Below are 23709 nucleotides of genomic sequence, written 5' to 3' on the forward strand. Positions count from 1 at the left end.
ATTGTTAAAGGCATGACCTGTTTTTCTATGTCTAGAATAAAATGCTAGAGGAAGGACATAAATTTAGAGAATAGCTATTAAGCAAAAAGTAACCAGGGTTTGATGATATGAGAAAGTCCCCATCTGTCTGTATTGTAAACAACAGAAAAATTTGGGTGTTCTCTGTTAGGAAAAGATGCTCTGAAAATAAAAGCAAGAGTGATATCCTTTTCCTAGTGATGCTGAGGGAATCAATTGACCAAAGTAATCAATCACAGAGGGGTGATTTAAAGAGATGCACGGTGTGCTTCACAGTAGAAATAAGACATTAAGATGGGATTTTTGAATAGGGATCTGTGAAGGAGCCTCTTGTCTGATGACATGAATTTTCATGACTCTCATGGAAGATTTCAGCGTTTTTGAGAATGTTATATAAGCAGAAACAATGGCAACTTAGACTGAAAGGGATAGATAGAGGATGAAATGAAAGAAGGCTGTGAGAGTCTCAAAATATGACAGAGAGAGGGCTGAGAAAACTACTCAGCTGTAAACACATACAACAATTCAAAATAAAGGAAAGAAGAGGAAATGCAGACAGATTCTAGGGCCCAGGTGGCAGAGCCATGGCCCCAGGTAAAGTCACAGGATCAGTGGGATGACAGAAAAAGTCTCACACCATGTAAGATTATTGCCAAGCCTTGAAATCTAATGGAGTTTTGCATGGTTGGGTTCTGAAATTGCATAGATTGGAGACTCATTTCTTCCTTGCAATTTCTTTCTTTTGGAATAGGAAGGTTATTGTCTTTAAATGAACCAAAACGCAAGACAAAAGGCAGAAATACAAGACTAGTAAAGAGGAAAGTTAAAATGGGAATAACGAGGCAACATCTTTTAGTGCACTGATATCACCTAGGAGAGCTAAGAATGACATAACTGGGCTTGAATTGAGCATAAGGTGCGCTTTTTATCAAAAATGTTTACTAGATTCTAACAGGGTAATCCATTGAGTACATGATTCTTGCTTCCAAATTGGTTAAAAAATTTTTTTTTCAAACAGGGACAATAAAGAAACTCATGCAGATATAAAATCAAAATGAGCTAAAAGATAAAGGTGTTGTAACTGATTGAAATGATAATCCATAGAGTAGACACAAGAATATTTACAAGACATATGTCAATGTGTAAATTCAGGCATCACTGGCTTTAATACAATGCAAGGAAGAGGACAGCCACACATCTACTGGAAAAATACATATCATATGCTGATCAGTGGCTTACAAACATTTATAACAAACATTGATAAAAAGCTGCAAAGAGAATACAAGGCTAGAATCAGATAACCTGGAGAGACATCCTAAAGAAAAGGCAAAGTTATCCACTGAAACACATTTCTACAAGATAAAGCCAAATATGGTGCTAGAGTTCCCTCAAAGCCATGTCTGCTTATTAGGCAAGTAGGTTTGTGTGACAAACACTGCAAAGCTAAGATTATAGCAAAGCCCAGTAGACACAAATAACATCTCAATGTCAAGGCTGTTACAAAAAACAGCTCCTGACCAATGAGGGACAGGAGTTGAGATACAATAGGCAGGTGTAGTTTCAGGGACCTACTCTCGCTGGTGAATGAGACAGACCTGACCAGAGAACAAACTAGCAACCATCATGTCTGATGAAAAAAGACAAGAGAGTTCCATAAAGACAACAATCAACAGGAGAACCCTGCTTCCAGACCTGAGCTGCAGTTATCTGTGAAAAGTATATCACTTTTTGAAAGAACAATAAACACCATTGTTAGGTTCCACAACAACGGATTTCTTCCTCACCACACATGACTCAGCTACAGACTACATCTTGGAGCTGGCAGGCTCTGAGGCCAACAACAACACTGGGATGCCCACCAACCCACAAGACAGCGAGAGAGAAGTGGGCAACCACTGTGAGCAACCTGGTATCATCCAGGATGTGTCCTTCTCTTTGTTGGATGGAATGCCTGGACTCAGGAAGAATGGCTAACAAAGAGAATAGTGCAAAGCCTTAGAGGCTTAGCCAGAGCTGTATTGTTTTATGGAAGAGAAGGCCCCACTTTTGTTGTTAACAAATGCTATTAAATGCTTTAAAACTATGACAAAGTTTTTGACTTTGAGGCACTGTGAGTTGGAGGTGTCTGAGGGGCATCCAGGAGCTCTGCCATAGAGAGGGTTGACGCCAGTCGGGGGTGTAAGCACTGGTCAGTATAAGGCCTTTGAATCAGTAATTACAAAGGATTAATTTCAGTTGGAGTGGTAGGGGAAGTAGCTTCAGGGGAGGAGCTGTGTAGGACAGAGAGCAGAGAAGACATACTTAGGGACTCTAAGCAAAGAAGGCCTTGAGAGGCCAAGAAATTGGCTGGGTGCCTCCTATGTATGCTGGATTCTCAGCATATTATTGGCACCTGCTGAGGAACTGAAAAACATTATTTAAGTGTGGAAGGCATGATTCGTGAGTGGGAATGATCAAAGTCAGAAAGTCATGACAATGAGTGTGAGGGGTAAAGGTGAACACTGTTGGCAAGAATTAAATGGGACTGCTACTCTGCCATAAAGAAGGATAAACTTGAGATATTGCTAGCTAAATAGATGCACCTTGAGACCATACTCCTTAGTGAGATAAATTGGACACGTGTTTAAATACTACATTATTTCTTTGTTGTGGGAAACCAAAAGTGTAAATAAGGATCAAAATGCATAATAGATATTGGGAAATGGGAAGAAAATATTCAAATGAGAAGGGAAACAAGGGGAGGGAGAGAAGAAGGGACAAGAAAAAAAGAAAATAAGAAGGGGAGAAGGGGTCTAGGGGAGGGGAAAGGAATGGGAAAAAAGAAGAAGCAAGATATACCACGTACAGATACAAATTCCCTATGATGAATGTTATTTTGTATACGTAAAATGTACCTAAAATAAAAATATTTTTTAAAGAATTGTGTAGGACCAGAGAATTTACATTCAAACTGAGCAGTGATGAGGAAATGAGAAAAAAAGGCAGAAAACAGGAATGATGCTCTTGTTAAGTACTTTACACTACCTCTTTCAGGAAGATGAGTTACCTATGGAGTATTTGCGTGCATGGTGAATATAATTTTCCATCCTCTGTTGTGGACACTGCTAAATTATAGTCATAAATGAGGTGACCTAACATAGGCAATGCAAGCAGTACTTAGCGGCTATTAATTATGAAAAAAGTGTATTTAAAAATGTATTTTCTTTAAAAGACAATAATCAGTTTCACATTTAAACATCATCATTTATTGATCAGATATTTGAAGTAACAATGAAGAAATGCCAGTACCTGAATACGCCCTTTGAGAGGATTAACAAGAGCATTTGTAATTCTGTCCCAAATGATGAATTCAAAGTGCATGCATTTTCTGCAAACATGCTGCTATACAATTTTAAAGAAGTAGGATTTACACCAAGTGTTGCAGGAATTGGCCTGTTGCCCCAAGAATCTGCATTTGAGGAATTCCCTGTCCATTGGGTCCACCCTCTGTTGCCTGTTGTCCTTCCATACTGGGCTGCTCAGTGGCTGCCCACTTGGCTTCTACAACAGAAGCAGAGGACCCAAGTCTCAGATTCCAGTGCACCACTGTAGGGCTATGCCAACTCCACCATTCATCCGCTCCATCTGAGCACTAACCAGTTTTTCCTCATGTGTGAGATGAGGGATAAGAGGCCCTCCATCTGGGAGTTTTCCAACTAGAAGTGCACGTGAACCTATAAAGCTGCCACTTCACCCATCTTATAGTGTAGAGCTGCCTTTAGTAAAAAGCTGTGTCTGTTCCCTCCCCTTAATCATGTGATCAGACATGCTTACCCACACTGTAGCGGGGCACGGTACCCAGGAATCGGCTGGGTTCTGGACCACTGGCTGTGACAACACCACCTGTTGCCTTTTGAGAAGAAAAAGTAGAGTGCCATGCCAAGGAGGGAGGCAGAAGGAGATGGCTGCACCAGGCAGGTCTCATTATATGCCAATTAGAACAGAATTCCACTAACTTCAATAATCTTATAATCTATCAATACTCTCTAGAGGTAGGACAACTTTATATTCATAATAAAAAGTGAAAATATTTCTGAATTCCAGAGACATGTGCAGAGAAATAGACCTATAGCTCCACCTCTACTATTCAATAATGGATCAACTGCAAACAGAAAAGAGTAAAATCTCCCAGTCTATCTATCTATCTATCTATGTATCTATCTATCTAATATATATATATATATATATATATGAAAACTGTTCTAGTCCCAGTGTGTATGAAATTCTTAATTGATTTGATGAAAAAAGAAATAGAAAAAAAAGACTGATAAACCAGATGTTTCTCTTTTCTTCCACCCAACAGAATCTAGATTTCTATTTATCATTTGTAGAAATCTGTGCCTTGTCAGATCCTGAAACCTGATTCATAAACATTTGGTTAATAATGAGAATAATAGGTTGGGTACAAGGCAATAAAAACAAAACAAATATAAAACTAATACAGTGGAAAATAAACAGAAAGTGCACCCAGAAAAAACAGAATCAGTAAATTCCTAGCATGCTTTGAATAGACCCGGGAGATCCAGGAAAAGACAGTCTTGGGCTTTAACTGAGTGTAAGGGATACACTTGTGTTATGAATGTTAACAGGTGAATCAACTGAGGTTATAAATGTGGCCTTCAAAACAGTTGTATGATATTTTCAAACAGTAAAATCATGACAGTCACCCAGATAGTAAATGAAAATATTTTGTAAGAATCTGTTTAACTTATGAGAAAATTAACAGATATTATAGGCAACTGGAAGGAACATCCAAAGAGCAGATGTGGAAGTATTTATCATAAATATTTAACTAATTTGAAAAATGGAAGCAAAATTGTTCTCATTACACCATGATCAGGGAGAAAAATATATGTATACTGGATAAAGGATTCACCATGTCTATCAGTTACCAATGCTTTATAAAGGAATGCAAAAGAGCTCAAAAAAGATGGAAGGATGGTATCAGGGAACCTTAAGTGGTGTGCTAAAGACAAGGCAATGTATTCATTGAAATATGCTTTTTCCTAGAATGCTCAAATACAGTAGAAAGTGGAAAGAGTTGCCTCAAAAATGTACTCACTTATTAGGGCAACCAAGTTGATATCATGAACATTTCTAGACTGAGGCCTGATCACATCCCAGTGGACACCAATGATATCACAAAGCCCAGGTTGTCACAAAACAGCTTCAGACCAATGAGGGATAAGAGCTGGAGTTACATTGCGCAGGTCTGAGTGTTGATGGCTTCAGATACCTAATACAGCCAGTGGAGCAGGCAGATTAGACCAGAGCTCCAAACTAACAACCATCATGTGTGACCAAAACAACCAAGATGGTTCCTGTAAAGACAACAATCAACAGGAAGACCCTGCTTCCAGACCTGAGCAGCAGTTACCCATGAGAGACATCTACTGCATTCTGCATGAAGAATATAATCCAAGCATGTCATCCGCATCAGATTTTCTTCTTGCCATGATAGAATCCCTCACTGACTACATCTTGACACTGGTAGGCTCTGAGGGCAACAACAACACCGGGATGCCCACCAACCCACAAGATGGAGAGAGAGAAGCAGAAAGCAACTGTGAGGGTCCTCCTATCATCCTGGACATGTCCTTCTCTTTCTCAGATGAGATGCCTGGGCCCAGGAAGAACGGCTGAAAATTGACTCACAGAGCACAGTGGGAAGCCTCAGAGGCTTAGCCAGAGCCACAGTGTCTCCGTGAAAAAGAGGCCCCACTGTTGTCATCAACAATGATAATGAAGGCTTCAAGTGCATGGCAATATAGCACCCAGAAAAAACAGAATCAGTAAATTCCTAGCATGCTTTGAATAGACCCGGGAGATCCAGGAAAAGACAGTCTTGGGCTTTAACTGAGTGTAAGGGATACACTTGTGTTATGAATGTTAACAGGTGAATCAACTGAGGTTATAAATGTGGCCTTCAAAACAGTTGTATGATATTTTCAAACAGTAAAATCATGACAGTCACCCAGATAGTAAATGAAAATATTTTGTAAGAATCTGTTTAACTTATGAGAAAATTAACAGATATTATAGGCAACTGGAAGGAACATCCAAAGAGCAGATGTGGAAGTATTTATCATAAATATTTAACTAATTTGAAAAATGGAAGCAAAATTGTTCTCATTACACCATGATCAGGGAGAAAAATATATGTATACTGGATAAAGGATTCACCATGTCTATCAGTTACCAATGCTTTATAAAGGAATGCAAAAGAGCTCAAAAAAGATGGAAGGATGGTATCAGGGAACCTTAAGTGGTGTGCTAAAGACAAGGCAATGTATTCATTGAAATATGCTTTTTCCTAGAATGCTCAAATACAGTAGAAAGTGGAAAGAGTTGCCTCAAAAATGTACTCACTTATTAGGGCAACCAAGTTGATATCATGAACATTTCTAGACTGAGGCCTGATCACATCCCAGTGGACACCAATGATATCACAAAGCCCAGGTTGTCACAAAACAGCTTCAGACCAATGAGGGATAAGAGCTGGAGTTACATTGCGCAGGTCTGAGTGTTGATGGCTTCAGATACCTAATACAGCCAGTGGAGCAGGCAGATTAGACCAGAGCTCCAAACTAACAACCATCATGTGTGACCAAAACAACCAAGATGGTTCCTGTAAAGACAACAATCAACAGGAAGACCCTGCTTCCAGACCTGAGCAGCAGTTACCCATGAGAGACATCTACTGCATTCTGCATGAAGAATATAATCCAAGCATGTCATCCGCATCAGATTTTCTTCTTGCCATGATAGAATCCCTCACTGACTACATCTTGACACTGGTAGGCTCTGAGGGCAACAACAACACCGGGATGCCCACCAACCCACAAGATGGAGAGAGAGAAGCAGAAAGCAACTGTGAGGGTCCTCCTATCATCCTGGACATGTCCTTCTCTTTCTCAGATGAGATGCCTGGGCCCAGGAAGAACGGCTGAAAATTGACTCACAGAGCACAGTGGGAAGCCTCAGAGGCTTAGCCAGAGCCACAGTGTCTCCGTGAAAAAGAGGCCCCACTGTTGTCATCAACAATGATAATGAAGGCTTCAAGTGCATGGCAATATTTTGACTTTGTTTCAGTCATTTTGAGTGGGAGGTGCCTGGGGGCACAGAGAAGCGCTGACTTACAGAGGGTTGATGGGTGGGCTGGGCACATGGGAGGGAGGGAAGCTGTGGTCAGTGGGAGGCTTTTGAATCCGTGATTTCAGGGAGAGTAGTTTCAGTGGGAATGGTGTGTACACTGGTGTCAGAGGAGGAGATGGTTGGAGTAGAAAGCAGAGGACACATGTTAGTGGTCCTGAATGAGGCCTTGGGAGGCCAGGAAGTTGATTCAGACTTCCTAGGCATGTTGGATTCTCAGCATAATACGGGCAACAACTGGGGAGGAGCTGACAGCCATCAATGAGGTGGGGAAGGCTATATTCATGGTAGGGAAAGTAGACAAAGTGTGAGGTCAGAGCTGATGGCAACAGATGTTGGGGGGTGGGCTTTCGAAGATGGGGCAATGTTTGCAAGAATGGAATTGTACAGTAGTATTTCCATGAAGACTGAAGAGTGATGCAGAAATCAAAAGGAAAGCTACAAATCAGGAATTATGCTTTGGTTGAATTCTTTTATTATTTATCTATACACTGCCACATTTAAAAGGGTGAATTGACTCAGGGAGTATTTGCTAGCATGGTGAATGTAACTTTCTTTTCTTTACTTTTTTATTCCATAAAGTATGTTGATACACTGTGGGTACACATTATGATCACATTCTTCATTGGGAATTTTTACCTGTATATCTAGGTTCTTGTTTTTTCCCCATTCTCCTTCCTTCCCTTCCGTTCTTCCACTCCTCTGTATTTACAAAATCTTTTTTTCCCATATATTTCATCTCTTCTCATATTTTTCCTTCCTTTCTTTCCTTTCCCCCACTCCCCTCCCTAGTTCCCCTTCCTTTTTGGACCTTTTTTTTTTCCTATTTTACATTATCTATTATACATTTTGGTACTCATTTACTCTTGTAGTTATTCATACCAGAGAAACTATACAGTATTTACATGTTTGTCCTATTTATTTCACTTAAGAGTATGGTCTCAGTGTGCATCCATTTAGCTATAAATGCTTCTAGTTTACCATTGTTTGTAGCTGAGTAGTATTCCATTTCGGACTTTAAAAACACACATCTTTACCCAGTCACCAATTGATGGACTTTTGGGCTGTTTTCAAGATTTAGCTATTACAAACTGTACCCCTGTGAACATGAATACACATATATCACTATGGTGTGATGCTTTTTTTTTTTTTAACTGGGGATCAAACTCTGGATCTTGTGCTTGCAAGTCAGGCAGGGAACCACTGAGCTAAAACCCTGGCCCTGTGGTGATGTTAATCCTTTCAGGAGCATACCTAGCAGGGTCAAATGGGACCACTAATTCTAGTTTTTTGAGGAATCTCCGCAATGGTTTCCATAGTGGTTGCACCAGTCTACACTCCCACCAACAATGGAGAAGGGTTCCTTTATCCCCACAGCCCCACCAGCATTTGTTACTGGTTGATTTCTTGATAGCAGCCATTCTTCCTGGAAGGAGATGGAATCTCAGTGTCTCTCGAATGACCAGTGATGTTGGACATTTTTACATATGTTTATTTGCTTACTTTTACTTCTTTGTCTGACATATGTCTGTCCATTTCTGATGCACATTTTTGGATTGGGTCTTTAAATTTGGGAGGGTCTGATTTTTAAAAATTTGTTCTATATTCTAAATAATATTCCTTTGTCTGAGGAACAGGTGCAGGTGATGAACAAATTTTTCCCACATTTTAGGTTGTCTCTTCACTCTGTTGCTGGTTTGTCTTGTTGTGCAGATTTTTTTCTAATAAATTCTTTTATTGGTACATTTTAGGTATACAATACATTTACATTCATCATTGGGAACTTCTACCTTTACATGATGTATCTCGGTTACTTTTTCCCCATTCGCCTATCCTCCCTTCAAGCTCTGCACACCTCCCTATCTGCAAGAGTTTCATTTTCATTTATTTCTTATCAGGAGGTTTTAATAAGATGAGATCCCAGTTGTTGACTCCTTTTGCTAGTTCACGTGTAACTGATATTTTTGTTAATAAAATCTTTCACTATGCCATTGTCTTTAAGAGTTATTTTTTTATTTAATTAACTTTATTGGTACATTTTAGGTATACGATACAATAATATTTATCCTTGGAAATTTGCACCTTTACATAATCTATCTTGGTTTTTATTGTTTTCCCCATTCCCCTGCCCTCCCTTGAACTCCTCCATCCCTCCCTATTTACAAAGACTTTGTTTCCATTTATTCATTTCCTCCTATTAACTCCATTCCCTTCGTTCCTTTTCCCTATCCTTCACATTTCCCCTTCCCCTTTGTCCCCTTTCTTTCTATTTCACTTTAACTAGTATATCTTTTAGTCTTTATTTACACTTTCAGTTTCTCACACTAGAGAAATTATTCAATATTTATACATGTGTCCTATTTATTTCACTTGAGTATCAACTCAATGTACATCCATTTAGCTATAAATGTCTCTAATTTTCATTTTTAATGGCAGAGTAATACTCCTTTTTATTATAAACCCCCAATATTTTCTTTATTCAGTCTCCCATTGAGAGGCAATTGGGCTGCTTCCAAGTTTTAGTTATGAAAATTTGTGCTGCTACAAACATGAGTGCACATATATAACTGTGACATGATTCTTTTAATTCTTTTGGGAAGATACCTAGCCGGGGAATAGCAGGGTCAAGTGGGACTTCCAATCCTAGTTCTTTGAGGTATCTCCATACTGATTTCCACAGTGGTTGCACTAGTCCGCACTCCCACCAGAAGTGAAGCAGGGTTCCTCTTCCCCCACACCCCTGCCAGCATTTGTTATTGGCTGATTTCATGACAGCATCTATTCATACTGAGTGAAGTGGAGTCGGAGTGTTGTTTTCATTTACATCTCTCAAATAACTAGTCATGTTGAACATTTTTTTCATATGTTTATTTGCTATTTCTACTTCTTTGTCTGAAAAATGTCTTTTCATTTCAGATGCCCATTTTTGGACTGGGTCTTTAAAATTGGAGGCCTCATTCTTTTAAGTTCTTTATGTATTCAAGATAGTAGACCTTTATCTGAGTAGCACCTGGTAAAAATGTTTTCCCACATTGTGGGTTGTCTCTTCACACTGTTGGTGGTTTCTCTTGCTGTGCAGAAGCTTTTTAATAAGAACACATCCCCACTCATTGATTGTTTGTGCTAGGTCGTGGGCAGCTGAGGTTTTATTCATAAAATCTTTTTCTACACCAATGTCTTCAAGAGTTCTACCTGACCTCTCTTCTAGCCGGTTTAGTGTTTCTGTTTTAATATTTGGATCTTTAGTCCATTTCAATTTTAGTTTAGTGTATGGTGAGAGATATAGGTCTAGTTTTAATCTTTGGCAAGGTGAAACCCAGTTTTTCCAGCACCATTTCTTAAAGAGGCTATCTTTCCTCCAGTGGGTGTTTGGCTCCTTTGTCGAAAATGAGGTAGCTGAGTATGTCTCGAGTGGTTTCTGTGTCTTCTAATCTGTTCCACTGATTCTCAGATCTGTTCCTTTGCCAATACCATACTGTTTTTATCACAGTGGCTTTGTAGTATAGCTTCAGTTTGGGGATCATGATACCCCCTGCCTTGTCCTTGTTGGCTAGAATTGCTTTTGTTGTTCTAGATCTCATCTGATTCCTAATGATTCTTTGGATTGCTTCCTGTAGTTCTGTGAAATATGCTGTGAGGATTTCAATCAGGATTGCATTGAATCTGTATAGAACTTTGGGAAGTATGGTCATTTTCACTATATTGGTTCTTTGTGCCTAGGAACAAAGGATGTCTTTCCATTTTCTGATATCTTCTTTGATGAATTTAATTTTCTATCCTCTGTTGTGGACAATGCTACATTAAAATAATATCTAGAAAGTATCAGCTGAAAAGTGACAAGTAATGACAGTACTGACCAAAACAGTACTTAGAGGGTATTAATCATGAATGAACAAGTGTACTTATAACTGAATTTTCTTTAAAACACAGTCATCAGTGTTATATTTGCATAACATCACTTATTGAGTAGATACAATATTTAAAAGAATAGTGATGAAATATCAGTGCCTGAATACATCCTTTGAGAGGTTTAACTACAACATGCCTAGTTCTGTCCCAAGTGATGAACTTTATGTATACACGATTTTTATAAACATGCTGTAACTGTATGGTATTCCTAAAATGTACCAATAAACTTGATTTTAAAAAAAGAAATAGGGTTCATGTCAAGTGCTGCAGCAGTTTTCCCCTTGTCTCTGAGGGTCTCCACCTGAGGTATTCACTATGCATCAGGTCCTGTAGGGTCACCCTCTATTGCCTATTGTCCATTCACAAGGGGCTACTCAAACGTTTCCAAGTCAGCTTCCACAACAGAACCAGAGGACCTGGGTTTCGACCCAAGTGCACTACTATCTGGCCTTGTTTCTTGGACATTCTTCTACTCCCTCTTAGCACTCTTAGCACTAATCAGTTTTTCCTTGAGAATCAGACAAGACATATGAGGCCCTCCATCTAGGAATTTTCCCAACTATAAGTCCACACCTACTGCTAAACCTTCCAATTCAACTATCTTGTGGCACAGAGCAGCCTTTAGTAACAAGCTGTGTCTGTCCTTCCCCCTAAGTCATGTGCACAGACATGCTTACCCACCATGCGGCGGGGCCTGGTACCCAGGAAATTGCTGGGTTCTGAGACCACTGGCTGTGACAACCATCATATGTCATCTCTTGGGGAAAAACAACAGAGTGCCATGCAGAGAAGGAAAGCAGGAGGAGATGGCTGCAACAAGCAGGTCTCACTGTATGCCAATTAGAACAGAACTCCATTAATTTCAGTGGTTTCATAATCTATCAATACTCTCCAGAGGTGGGAAAACATTACATAAAGCATCTGAGTGGAAATATTTTTGAATTACAGACATATAGGTACGGAAAAATAGACCTTGTGACTTCAAACCTACAATTCATTCATGGGTAAGGTGCAAACAGAAAAGTGTAAAATCTCCTGTTCTGTATATCAGGAAACTATTTTCTTCCCAATGTGCAGGAAATTCCTAACAGAGTTCCTCAAAATACATGAATAGGAAAATAAAAAGACTGGCAAATGAGATTATTTCTTATGTTTCATCCAGCAGAGACTTAAATTTTTATTAATCGTTTATAGAAATCTTCAAATGGTCAGATTCTGACGCTAGATTCTCAACCATGTTGTCAATATTAGCGTAACTAGTTGGCAGGAAGGCATTAAATAGGAGGAGGGAGTGAAGGGAGGGCAGGGACAAGGGGAAAAATGAGAACCAAAACCTGTCACGTAAAGGTACAAGATCCCAATAATGAATGTAACTGTTCTGTATACCTAAAATGTACCAATAAACTCAATGAGAAAAAAAATCAGTAGGGTGAAAAATTGAATTATAAAATTAAACATTGAGATAACACTCAGAGAAAATAAAATCAATAAAGTGCAATTGTGCTTTGAATATGCCTAGAAGAGTCAGGAAAACACAGTCTTGGACTTTGAGTATGAGGGACACATCTCTCTTATGAATGTTTATAAATCCACTGAGTATATGATTGTGGTCTGTGAAACTGTTGTATGCTATTTTCAAACAGTAACATCATGATATTCACCCAAATACAAAATGAAATTATTCTGAAAGAATTTGTTTAACGTATGAGAGAAGTGACAGATATTATAAACACTTGACAGATGAATCCAGCGAGCAGACATAGAAATATGTATCATGAATATTTAAGTAACTTTACAAATGGAAGCGAAGTTCTCTTTATTACACCACGATGAGGGAGAAAAATGGACCTCTCCTAGACAAGGGATTGTGCATTTCTTTCTGTGACCAGTGGTTTACAAAGGAATGCTGCCAGGCTGGAATCAGAGAGCCTGAATTGGTGTACTAACAACGATGCAATGTTTTTATTGAAACAGATTATTTGCTAGAATGTTAAAGTCTAGAAGAAAGTTAGAATTTCCTTAGAAAAAAATGTATCTAGTTACGAGGATGACCAGATTCATCATATGGACATTCATAGGCAGAGGCCTAACCAGAGCCGGGTGGACACCAATGACATCACAAAGGCCAGGTTGTCACAAAGGCAGCTCCTGAGCCATAAGAAGCACAGAGAGGCAAGCGGGCAGGCACAAGCACTGCTCTTTGGAGAGGCTCAGGCCAGAAGCGAAATCGAGCCGGGACAACTGAAGCCAAACACAGCAAACGCCATGGCTGCGAAGAAAAGAAATCAGAACTCCTCCAAGCATAGGAAGCAGGCAGTGTCTCGGTCCCAGAGAGCCGAGCTGCAGTTTCCCATCAGCCGCGTGGAGCGCTACCTGAGAGAGGGCGGCTATGCCAGGCGCCTGGGCTCGTCCGCACCAGTGTTTCTTGCAGGCGTTCTCGAGTACCTGACCTCCAACATCCTCAACCTGGCTGGCAAGGAGGCCCAGGACAAGCGCAGGAAGCGCATCGCTCCACAGCACCTGGAGACGGCGATGGAGAACAACGAGCAGCTCTGCCCCCTTGTCAAGGATGACAATAAGTCTCTGGTTGATGAGACGGCCCGACCCAAGAAGAAGTGATGTGACCTGGGTCCCAGAGCACGGCAAGACCTCAACGACCTCCTCATCCAACCCTCAAAACACCCATGCATGAGGGAGCCCTTGCTATCGCTATCGGCCTTGCCAATAAAATGGTTAAACCAATGCCAGTTGTTTGTTCTGACTCTTTCCGTTTCGGTCATTTTGAGTTAGAGGTGTGGGTGGGCATCCAGGCTGCCCATTCAAGGTTGGAAGGGTGGAAGCTCTTGTCAGCATGGGGCTTTTTGAATCAATGATTTCTGGGAGGAGTTTCAGTGGGATTGGTGTGGGCAGTGGCCTCAGGGCTGGAGCTGGCTTGGGTGGAGGGCTGAGAGGACATTCTGAGAGGCCCTGGGAAAGAAGACCCTGGGTGGCCAGGAAGTAGGCTGGTGGCCTGCCAGAATTGTTGAATTCCCAACATGATGCTGTCAATGGGGAAATCTGCAGACCATCACTTAGGTGGGGAAGGTTTTTTCATGGCAGAAGAGATCTGAAATCCAAAGGCTACAGCAATATATGTGTTGGGGAAGAGGATACTATACTGTTGCCATCAATTAATGGGACAGGAGTATTTAAGTGAAGATTTAGCAGTCATATAGAAAACAAAAGGAAGTGTACATAACAAGAATTATGATCATGACGATTTTCATTTTTTTTTATTTTTTTTTGGTACCAGGGATCGAACTCAGGTTCTTGCGCTTGCAAAGCAGGCGGCGGAACCACTGAGCTAAATCCCCGGCCCTACAATCATGATGATTTAATTGATTATTCATTCATAATTTTATACTCTCATATAAAAGTTGAACATAAAATGAAAAAATGGAAATAAAGTATCTGTAAATAGGGAAGGGAGGAGGGGGTGAAGGGAGGGCAGGGACAAGGGGAAAAAATGAGAACCAAGACCTGTCATTTAAAGGTACAAGATCCCAATGATGAATATAACTGTACTGTATACCTAACATGTACCAATAAACTCAATGAGAGAAAAAAAGTTGAATATAAACAGAGATAGCTAGTACTGTGATATTTTATATATAATATTTCCTCTCTTTTCTTATGGACAAAACCACATTCAAAATAATATTGCATAAGCACTAATATCTGGACTAAGACATCCAATTAGTTTTTAATGGTTACTGAATATTACTGGGCTTATTTATTATTATATTCCATTGTAAACACAACTATGCAACTCATTCCCAGAAGAAATACATAACTCGGTTGTGATCAGGTATGTCATAGAGCAAGATAGAGCCATCAGAGGTGAGTATATGTTTGGAGAGGTATGCATAAGTATACTCTTTAAATCCTATCTCACATTATTTACTCAAAGTACATGCAGTTCTTATAAACATACTCCTGTGCTATTTTAAATTAGAAATAGGATTCTCATCAAGCCTTGAAGCAATCTTCCCCTTGCCTATGAGGGTATCCTCAAAGCCACACTCTGCTGCCTAGTGGCCTTTCACACAGGGCTACCCAGAGGCTGCCCTATTGGCTTCCACAACAGGACCAGAGGACCTGCATTTCCAACCGCAGTGCAAAATGAAGTACAAGACTCATCTGGGAGTTTTGCTAAATATAAATCCATGTGTGCCTGCAAACTGCCACTTCACCCAACACGTACCATAAAATGGTCCTTAATAACTATCTGCATTTTCCATCTGCTCTAGCCAACATACTTAGGTATGCTCCTCCATGCTGAGGCTGGATGTGATGCTCACGTGATTGCTAAATGTTGGGGCCTGACTGTGATACCTGCCCTGTTGTATGGCTAATAAATGAGACAGAAGGTGGAGATATGAGGCAATGGACACACCAGACAGGCCACACTCTGCTTTCCTCTTTGTTCCTTCTATGTGGTGATTCACCCTCTCTCTGCCTGTGTGGAAATAGAAGAGTCTTGCTTAGCCTTTGGCTAAATCAGAAATATCCCAAGAAGGACAGAACTAGTGTCACTGTTGCACTTAGAGTTTTTGAAGCTGTGCTTGTAGAAATCCAAAGTATTAGCTTTCTCACCTAAAAATTAAAGGACATGTTAATGGTTGGTTGACTCCAAAGCAGAAACATCATGGCATAAGTTATAAGAGAGCAAAGATCCTTAATTGGTGGTGGTAAGGAAGCAGAGCAGAAACACTGTACCAGCAAAATAGGGGCAAAGGATGGGATATAGTACCCAAGGTCATGTCTCCATGACAAACTAAGACATACCCAGACGTGTATGCTACCAATCTCCTGAGCAGCTACCAAGGCAATCAAGTTAACACAGATTTATTTTTTTATTTATTGACTTTATTGGTAAATTTTAGGTATATTTTGTAATCACATTCATCATTGGGATTTCATACCTCTACATAATACATAGTGGTTCTTATTTTTTCCCATTTCCCCTGCCCTCCTTTGAATCCCTCCACTCCTCCCTATATACATAAGCTTTGTTTCCATTTTTCCATTTTTTTCTTTCTCTGCTTACTTTTCCCCTGCCCCTCCCTAGTTCCCCTTCCCCTTTGAACATTTTCTTATTTCACAATATCTATTATATATTTTGGTCCTCATTTACACCTTCAGTTTCTCATGTCAGAGGAACAACTAAGTATTTACACGTGTGTGTCCTATTTATTTCACTTAAGAGTATGGCTTCAAAGTGCATCCATTTAGCCATAAATGTCTCAGTTTATCTTTTTATGGCTGAGTACTACTCCATTTTCTTTCTTTCTTTCTTTCTTTCTTTCTTTCTTTCTTTCTTTCTTTCTTTCTTTCTTTTTTTTTTTTGGTTTTGGCACAAGGGATTGAACTCAGGACCTTGTGCTTACAAAGCAGGTGGTGGAACCACTGAGCTAAATCCCCAGACCTCCATTTTATTTTTTAAAATCCCACATCTTCTTTACTCACTTACCAGTTGATGGGCTTTTGGGCTGTTTCCAAGACTTAGCTATTACAAACTGTGCTACTAATTATCATGGATACATGTATATCATTCTGGTATGATTGTTATTATTCTTACAGGAACATACCTAGCAGGGGAACAGCAGGGGCAAATGAGACCTCTAATCCTAGTAATTGAGGAATCTCCACAATGATTTCCACAGTGGTTGTACCAGTCTACACTCTCACCAACAGTGGAGAATGGCTCCTTTCTCCCACAGCCCCATCAACATTTGTTACTGGTTGATTTCTTGATAGCAGCCATTCTTTCTGTAGCAAGACTGAGTCTCAGTGTTGTTTTCATCTGTGTCTCTTGAATGACCAGTGATGTTGAACATTTTTTCAGATGTTTCTTTGCTGCTTTTACTTTTTCACCTGAGAAATATCTATTCATTTCAGATATCTATTTTTGGAAGGGGTCTTTAAATTTGGGACGTCAGATTTTAAAATTTTTTGTATATTCTAGATAGTAGATCTTTGTCTCAGGAACAACTGGCAATAATTTTTCCCCACATTGTGGGTTGTCTCTTAACTCTGTTATTGGTTTCTCTTCCTGTGCAGAAGCTTTTTAATAATATGAGATCCCAGTTGTTGAATCTTTGTGCTCAATACAAGATCAACACTCAAAAATCCATAGCCTTCTTGCACTTGAATAAAAGATTCACTGAGAGAGAAATTGGGGAAATTATTCCTTTCATAATAGCATCCCCCCAAAGTGAGCTATCTACAAATCAATCTAACAAAGGAAGCAAAAGACCTTTACTTTGAAAACTACAGCACTCTGAAAAAGAGGAGATTGAAGAGGATATCAGAAAATGTAAAGATATCACTTGCTCCTGGATAGAAAGAACCAATACAGTGAAAATGGCCATACTTCCAATACTTCTATACAGACTCAGTGCAATCCTGATTGAAATCCTCATAGCAGATTTCACAGAACTAGAGAAAACAATCCAAAAATTCATTAGGAACTAGAAGATATCTAGAACAGCAAAAGCAATTCTAGGCAACAAATACAAGGCAGGGGTATCACAATTCCCAACTTGAAACTATACTACAAAGCCACTGTGAAAAAACAGCATGGTACTGGGAAAGGAACAAATCTAAGGATCTATGGAACAGATTAGAAGATGCAGAAACAACTCCAGACACACTCAGACACCTCATCTTTGACAAAGGACTCAACCATCCTCACTGGAGGAAAGATAGCCTCTTTAATAAATGATGCTTGAAAAAACTGGGTTTCAACTTGCCAAAGACTTGACCCATATCTTTCACCATGCACTACCCTAAAATTGAAATGGATCAAAGATCTAAATATTAAAAGAGAAACACTAAACCTGCTGGAAGATAGGTTAGGAAGGACTCTTGAAGACATTGGTGCAAGAAAAGAGTTCATGAACAAAACCTCAGTTGCATGGGAACCAGTGCAATTAATTGCCCCTGTTAACTTGACACCCAAACACACCTTACTAAACAGTTAAGCTCCAAATAGACAAAATAATGTTAATAATTCAATCTTAGACATTATGACTATCCTGCATAGAAATAACACAATAATCCTAGCTTCAAATATTTAATAGTTCTAGGATTTTTCAGAAGTCAAAGTCTCTTTTGGGATCAAAGACAAGGGCTTAGCCATGAACCTCTGTAAAAATAACAGAACACGTTACATAATCTCAAGCTACAAGGGGACATGGCACACATTCCCATTACAAAAGGGAAGAAGAGGAGAGAGAAAAAAACTGGACCAAACCAAGACTGAAACTCAGCAAGGCAAACATTAAGTCCTGTAGCTCCATATCCAGTATCTAGAGCAGATGATAGTAAGATGTGAATTCCAAAGGTCTTGGGCCACCCAACCATGACCTCGTTGGTTGCAGCCCACCCAAACTCTTTTGAGCTGAGTCCACTCACAGCCTGCAGCTTTCCTTGGCAAAATGATCCACATTCCTGGCATCCCTTCAGTTTCCACTGCACCTTTGCTTTCATTCCCACGGCTTCACTCATTACCCTCTCAGTGGCTCTTGCCTGGCCTCCCAGACCTTCCTTTAAAACATTAATAGAAGAAGCTTCCCTGACCTCACAACTTTTACATACTGCATTGTGATAAAACCAAAATGACATGGGTGATGCGAAGGCCTATTGACAATGTGGGCAGAACCAGGCCCCCTTGCACATTGGTTGCAGTAGCCTCTGTGTGCCTGGATGGCTGACCACAGTGAATTGAAGCCTGGGGAATCAGTCCCCTAGGTGGCCCTTCTGGAGCAGGGCACTCAACAAATCTCTTCTTAAATGAAATGTTTACTATTTTGCACCTTTGAATCTGTTATGGATGGAATCTTGCTGATTTCTGAGGTGTCCTAAAGGCACCCTTTTTGTTGTGCCTATACAAAGTATTCACTTTCTTTTTAATGGTGCTTTTATCTTCAGCAAGCATATCTCCTCTGGCCCAAAATTTGGGCATTGTTCCTTATGGGCCAAATTAAAGTTTTTCCATTTTTTTCTGTCCTGCATTTTGCCCCTGATTCTTACTATAAATCTTGCTAAAAGCAGCCAGCAAAACTCAATCTATAGCTTGAATGTTTGGTTGTCTTGAAATTTTCACTGCCATATTAGATCATCAGCCTTAATAACAGTCTTTTACAATGTCTGAGGATATGGGCAAAATGTAGGCACATTTTCTGCCAAAATGTAACACACATGGTTTCTCATCCAGTTGCTAATGGAGACCTTGTTCTCAGCTGAACCCTCCTGAGCCTTTCACTGTCTGCATTCTCATCAAAATTCTGGTCTTCTGAACTTCAACTAGAATCGCCCATCAGGCTCTGTTTATAGCATTTTCAGGCTACTCTAGTGGGTATTTCCAGATCTTTCCAAACTCCTTTTGTAAACCAGTTCCAAAGATTTCTGACCCACACAATGCTGTATAGTCACAGCAGCAACACTACTTCTCTGGTACCAATTTCTTAAACTTATAGTAGATGTACAAATGCCACCACTTACCTAAATGTGTAGCAATCCCAGATTTCTGTAAGAGTTTCTCAGTGGTGATTTTTATGGTTTAGATAAAAAGTGTTCCCCCAAGTTCTCATGTGTGTGGAAGGTGACTGGATCATGGGAATGATAATGCTGAACGTTAGTTAGCAGGTGGGGTCTGAGTGGAGGTGGAGTCACTGGGGCTGTGACCTGGAATGGTATATTCTTGTCTCTGGCTCCTACCTTTTTTCTCTGCTTCTTGGATGCCATGAGTTGAGCACCTTTTTCCTTTCTATTCCCCTGTGCCATACAGTCTCTGCCTTGGAGCCAGTTGACCATGGATGAAAATCGTAAGCCTAAATAAGCTTCTCCTTCTTTAAGTTGTGAGTGTTCAGTATTGTGTTTCAGCAATTAAGAAAGTTACTAACAAAGTGATGCTCAGTTTTTCTACCTGTTGTAGCCAATCAGTAACAGTTTATGGCCGTCATAAGTCCTGACACCACAGTTGGTGCAACATTGGAATATTGAATTTATTTTATTTTATGCTTTTAGAAATGGTGTGGTTTTAAATATGATGAAAGACAGCAAACAGGGCCTTATCAGTACTGTTTTAATATTTTTCTTTCAGAGTCCTTCAAGAGAGTAAATGATTAGATTCTCCTAATGTCCTAAAATAACCGTGGGGAAAATATTCCTTAAATACTTCTAAAGTAAAATAAGCTAAAATAAACCAGTTAGCTGGAGGGAGGCAGGTTAGATACTGGGATTGCAAGATATTTGAGGTCTGAAATGTAGTATGAAAATAATTCACCAACTCAGCCATGCAGAGGTGTTTTCATTACATACAGAAACAATATCAAAATGATCGGGAGAACTAAGTTCTGGTATCCTGTAGTGTGATTTACTTGGAGGCCCATTAGCTTCCATGAATATAAAATGAGAAGAGTGAAAAATTGTTTCAAAGTTCTGCTTGAGGTACACAATTGATGGACTATGATCTTTTCCTAGGAAAAGATCTCTGCTGAAAATGGGTAAATAGTGTTCAGAAGACCAGATTTCCCCCCCCCCCATGGGGCTTGTGCGGCACCACTGAGCTAAATGCCTGGCCCTAGAGGACAGGATTTTTTAAGCACTCCACCTTACATCTGAAACCACAGAGGCTCAGAGATGATGATAAACTTAGTCAAGGCCACAAGTTGGAGTGAGCAGCACAGTGCTAATGAGGATCTGTTATGGAGGTTCTTTCTTTTCTCTACTCTGTCTGGGACAAAGGCTTTGAGATAGAAAGCATCTGATACTCTCCTTTGAAAAAGCGAAGGTTAAGTCTCTAATACCAAGTGCTTAGGGTTTTTTGATTTCCAGGAAAGCTCTCTGCAAATAGACTACCTTTCCCTGCTTTTTTCTGGGTTCATAATACGTAGGAACCTATCCATTTCTTCTGTGTTTTCCATCTTATTAGACGACAGTTTCTCAAAGTAGGTATTGATGATCCTCTGGATTTCTGCAGGATCTGCTGTGATTTCACCTTTTTAATTCCTAATTCCATGAATTTGAGTCTTTTCTTTCCTTTTTGTTAAGGTTGACTAAGGGCTTATCCATTTTACTTAATTTTTCAAAGAACCAGCTCTTTGGTTCATTGATTCTTTGTATTGTTTTCTTAGTCTCAGTTGCATTAATTTCTGCTCTGATCTTTATAATTTCCTCCTTTGTGCAAGCTTTTGAATATCCATTAACTCACTGTTACATCATTGAAGATTTTTAGTTATCTAAAGATTTTGGAAATGTTCTCATGCTGATATACTATAAAACCTTTTGAATGTGAAATGCAAGCTTGTCAGAAAAATAATTCAATTTAATTAAATAAATTTATGATTTTCAAGTCTTAAAATTGTGGTTGAAGTAATTTATTAGTGAAACTACATTTTGGAAAAACATATCCAAAAAGTATAAAAATGTATGATTTTATTATACTTAAGACTAATAAATTAGGGAAGACATAATTGTTTTCATAAAACCTATGTTAGGGTCCTCCAGAGAAACAGAACAGGGTGTGTTTGTGTGTGTGTGTGTGTGTGTGTGTGTGTGTGTCTGTGTGCATGTGTGTGATGTATGAAGAGATTTATTACTGAAATTGGCTCACTCAATTATGGAGTCAAAGAAGTCCCACAGTCTATAAGGTTAAGAGCTGGGAAATTATAATTCCCTCTAAGTCTGAAGGCTTGAGAAGGGTTTAGGAGAAGGGACATGGCATAAATCTCCATCTGAATTCATAGGCCTGAGAATCAGGAATGCTGATTTCTGAGGCCAAGACAAGATGCATATTCCAGCTCAGAAGAAGTGATTTTGACTTTCTTCCATATTTTTCTATTTAGTCCCTCAATGGGCTGGATGATGCCTATTCATATTGGTGAGGGTAGTTTCTTTACTCAATTTACTGACTCAGATGTTACTCTCTTTCAGAAGCATCGACATAGACATAGCCAGGAATATTTTACCAGTTATCAATATCCCTTAGCTCAGTCAAGTTTACAGAGAAAATTAACCATCAAAACACACAAAATATTAAGCTAGCCTTATTTTCCAAAAACTTGCATAAATCATGAGTTTAAATTCTTTTTTTGTGTGTGTGGTTTTTTGAGGGTCTCACTATGTAGTTGAGATTAATCTGGAACTCACTGTGTAGCCCAGGCTGGTCTCAAACTACAGTGATCCTCCTGCCTCAACCTCCCGAGTGCTGGGATTATAGGCGTGCGCCACCACACCTGGTGGAGTTTAAAGTTTTAAAATGATTATAGACATAGAGGATGATCTTCACTCCTGGAAACCTAACAGAACTCGCTCTTTGGGTTTCAGAATTTCTTGAGGGTACTTGCTTTTCCCTTTTTGAATTAGGTTATCCATAACTTTTATTGTATACCTATCATATGTCACTATTCTGCTTGAGAGTAGATAACTTGATTTCTAGTTTCACTTGTCCACAAAGGGAGAACTTTGCCCCAGGATGTACCATGCTCACAGTCTTACTCATACCTGATTAAATGATGAGCTTTCAGATTTTGAGTTGGTATGAAAATCTTTTGAGACTTTGGGGGTTGATAGACTAGGGTACATGTATTTTGCATGTAAGAAGGACATGAATTTCTGGAGGGAAGCTTTCAGACCTGGCTTTGTTGGGAAATGGCCCCAAAGACATTTAGCTTCTAATCCCTAAACCTGTTAAAGTTAGCAAAAGACACATTGCAGATATAAAGGGTAGGGTTTTGAGATGTGGAGATCGTTCTGATTACATATATAAAACATAAATGCAAACAGCTGCCCTTATTTGAGGAGGGTGAAGGACGATTTGACACAGAAGAAGACAATATTACCAATGAAGTAAAATGCTATGTCATTGGCTTTCAAGATGGAGGAAGGGCTATGAAACAAGAAATAAAATGAATGTTGTAAAAGCAAGGAAACAGATTCTCCTCTAGGGCCTCTGGAGTGAGCATGTCCCTACCAAAACCCAGACTTCAGCTTAGTTAAATCAATTTCAAATCTCTGACTTTCAAAATCACAAGATAATCAGCAAACTGTGTGGCTGCAAGCAGCTTGCCAGCTGCTGCTGCTAATGAGACAAAGTGAAAGTAAAACTATTCTCCCAAGAAGCCACACTGGGGCTGAAAGAACCAGCAGCAGCTGGAATCTTCAAGGGAAGCACGGAATACTGCCCCCAGAGTGTTCTCTACAGCCAACAGCTGATGCACCCCCAACTCAGTGAACCCTTACATACCAATTTCACCATCACGCACAGGGAGACGGACGACAAGAGTTCCTAACCCGAGAACTTGATCAGTATCAGCCTCTGTCTTCATGCCTACAACCTGGTGGAGTGGAGTCCTGAGACTGGGTTAGCTTCAGTTCTGCAGTGAAAGGATCAGAAGTGATATTGGGGTGTGAACACCAGGCTCTCTGGGAAAGAGGCTACTTGTGAGTCACATATGCACTGTCTCATTGGAATATTGAAACTGTGTTCTCTTTGGATATCTTCTAGGTTTGGATTTTTTTTCTTGGTTTATTTGGTAATGTGTG

The 23709-nt window shown here is 39.7% G+C and overlaps 4 protein-coding genes and 1 pseudogene across 5 annotated transcripts in view; all 5 read left to right on the top strand.

Moving 5' to 3' along the window:
* Window positions 1-23709, top strand: part of Sytl5 (synaptotagmin like 5) — a 232509-nt gene that overhangs the window by 74253 nt on the left and 134547 nt on the right. The window lies entirely within an intron of this gene.
* Window positions 1642-1992, top strand: LOC109118410 (annotated as a pseudogene).
* Window positions 5350-5700, top strand: LOC104870551 (huntingtin-interacting protein M). The gene has a single exon (XM_010636226.1). It carries the CDS (start codon window positions 5350-5352, stop codon window positions 5698-5700), a length of 351 nt encoding a protein of 116 aa, XP_010634528.1.
* Window positions 6657-7007, top strand: LOC104870552 (huntingtin-interacting protein M). Its single transcript, XM_010636227.1, has one exon. The coding sequence runs from the start codon at window positions 6657-6659 to the stop codon at window positions 7005-7007; it is 351 nt and encodes a 116-aa protein (XP_010634529.1).
* On the top strand, window positions 13273-13860 carry LOC104870523 (histone H2A-Bbd type 1). Its single transcript, XM_010636195.1, has one exon. It carries the CDS (start codon window positions 13384-13386, stop codon window positions 13735-13737), a length of 354 nt encoding a protein of 117 aa, XP_010634497.1. The 5' UTR covers window positions 13273-13383; the 3' UTR covers window positions 13738-13860.

This window comes from Fukomys damarensis, unplaced genomic scaffold (genome assembly GCF_012274545.1).
Source record: "Fukomys damarensis isolate Sample0158 unplaced genomic scaffold, DMR_v1.0_HiC HiC_scaffold_39, whole genome shotgun sequence".
In the NCBI taxonomy this organism is placed as follows: domain Eukaryota; kingdom Metazoa; phylum Chordata; class Mammalia; order Rodentia; family Bathyergidae; genus Fukomys; species Fukomys damarensis.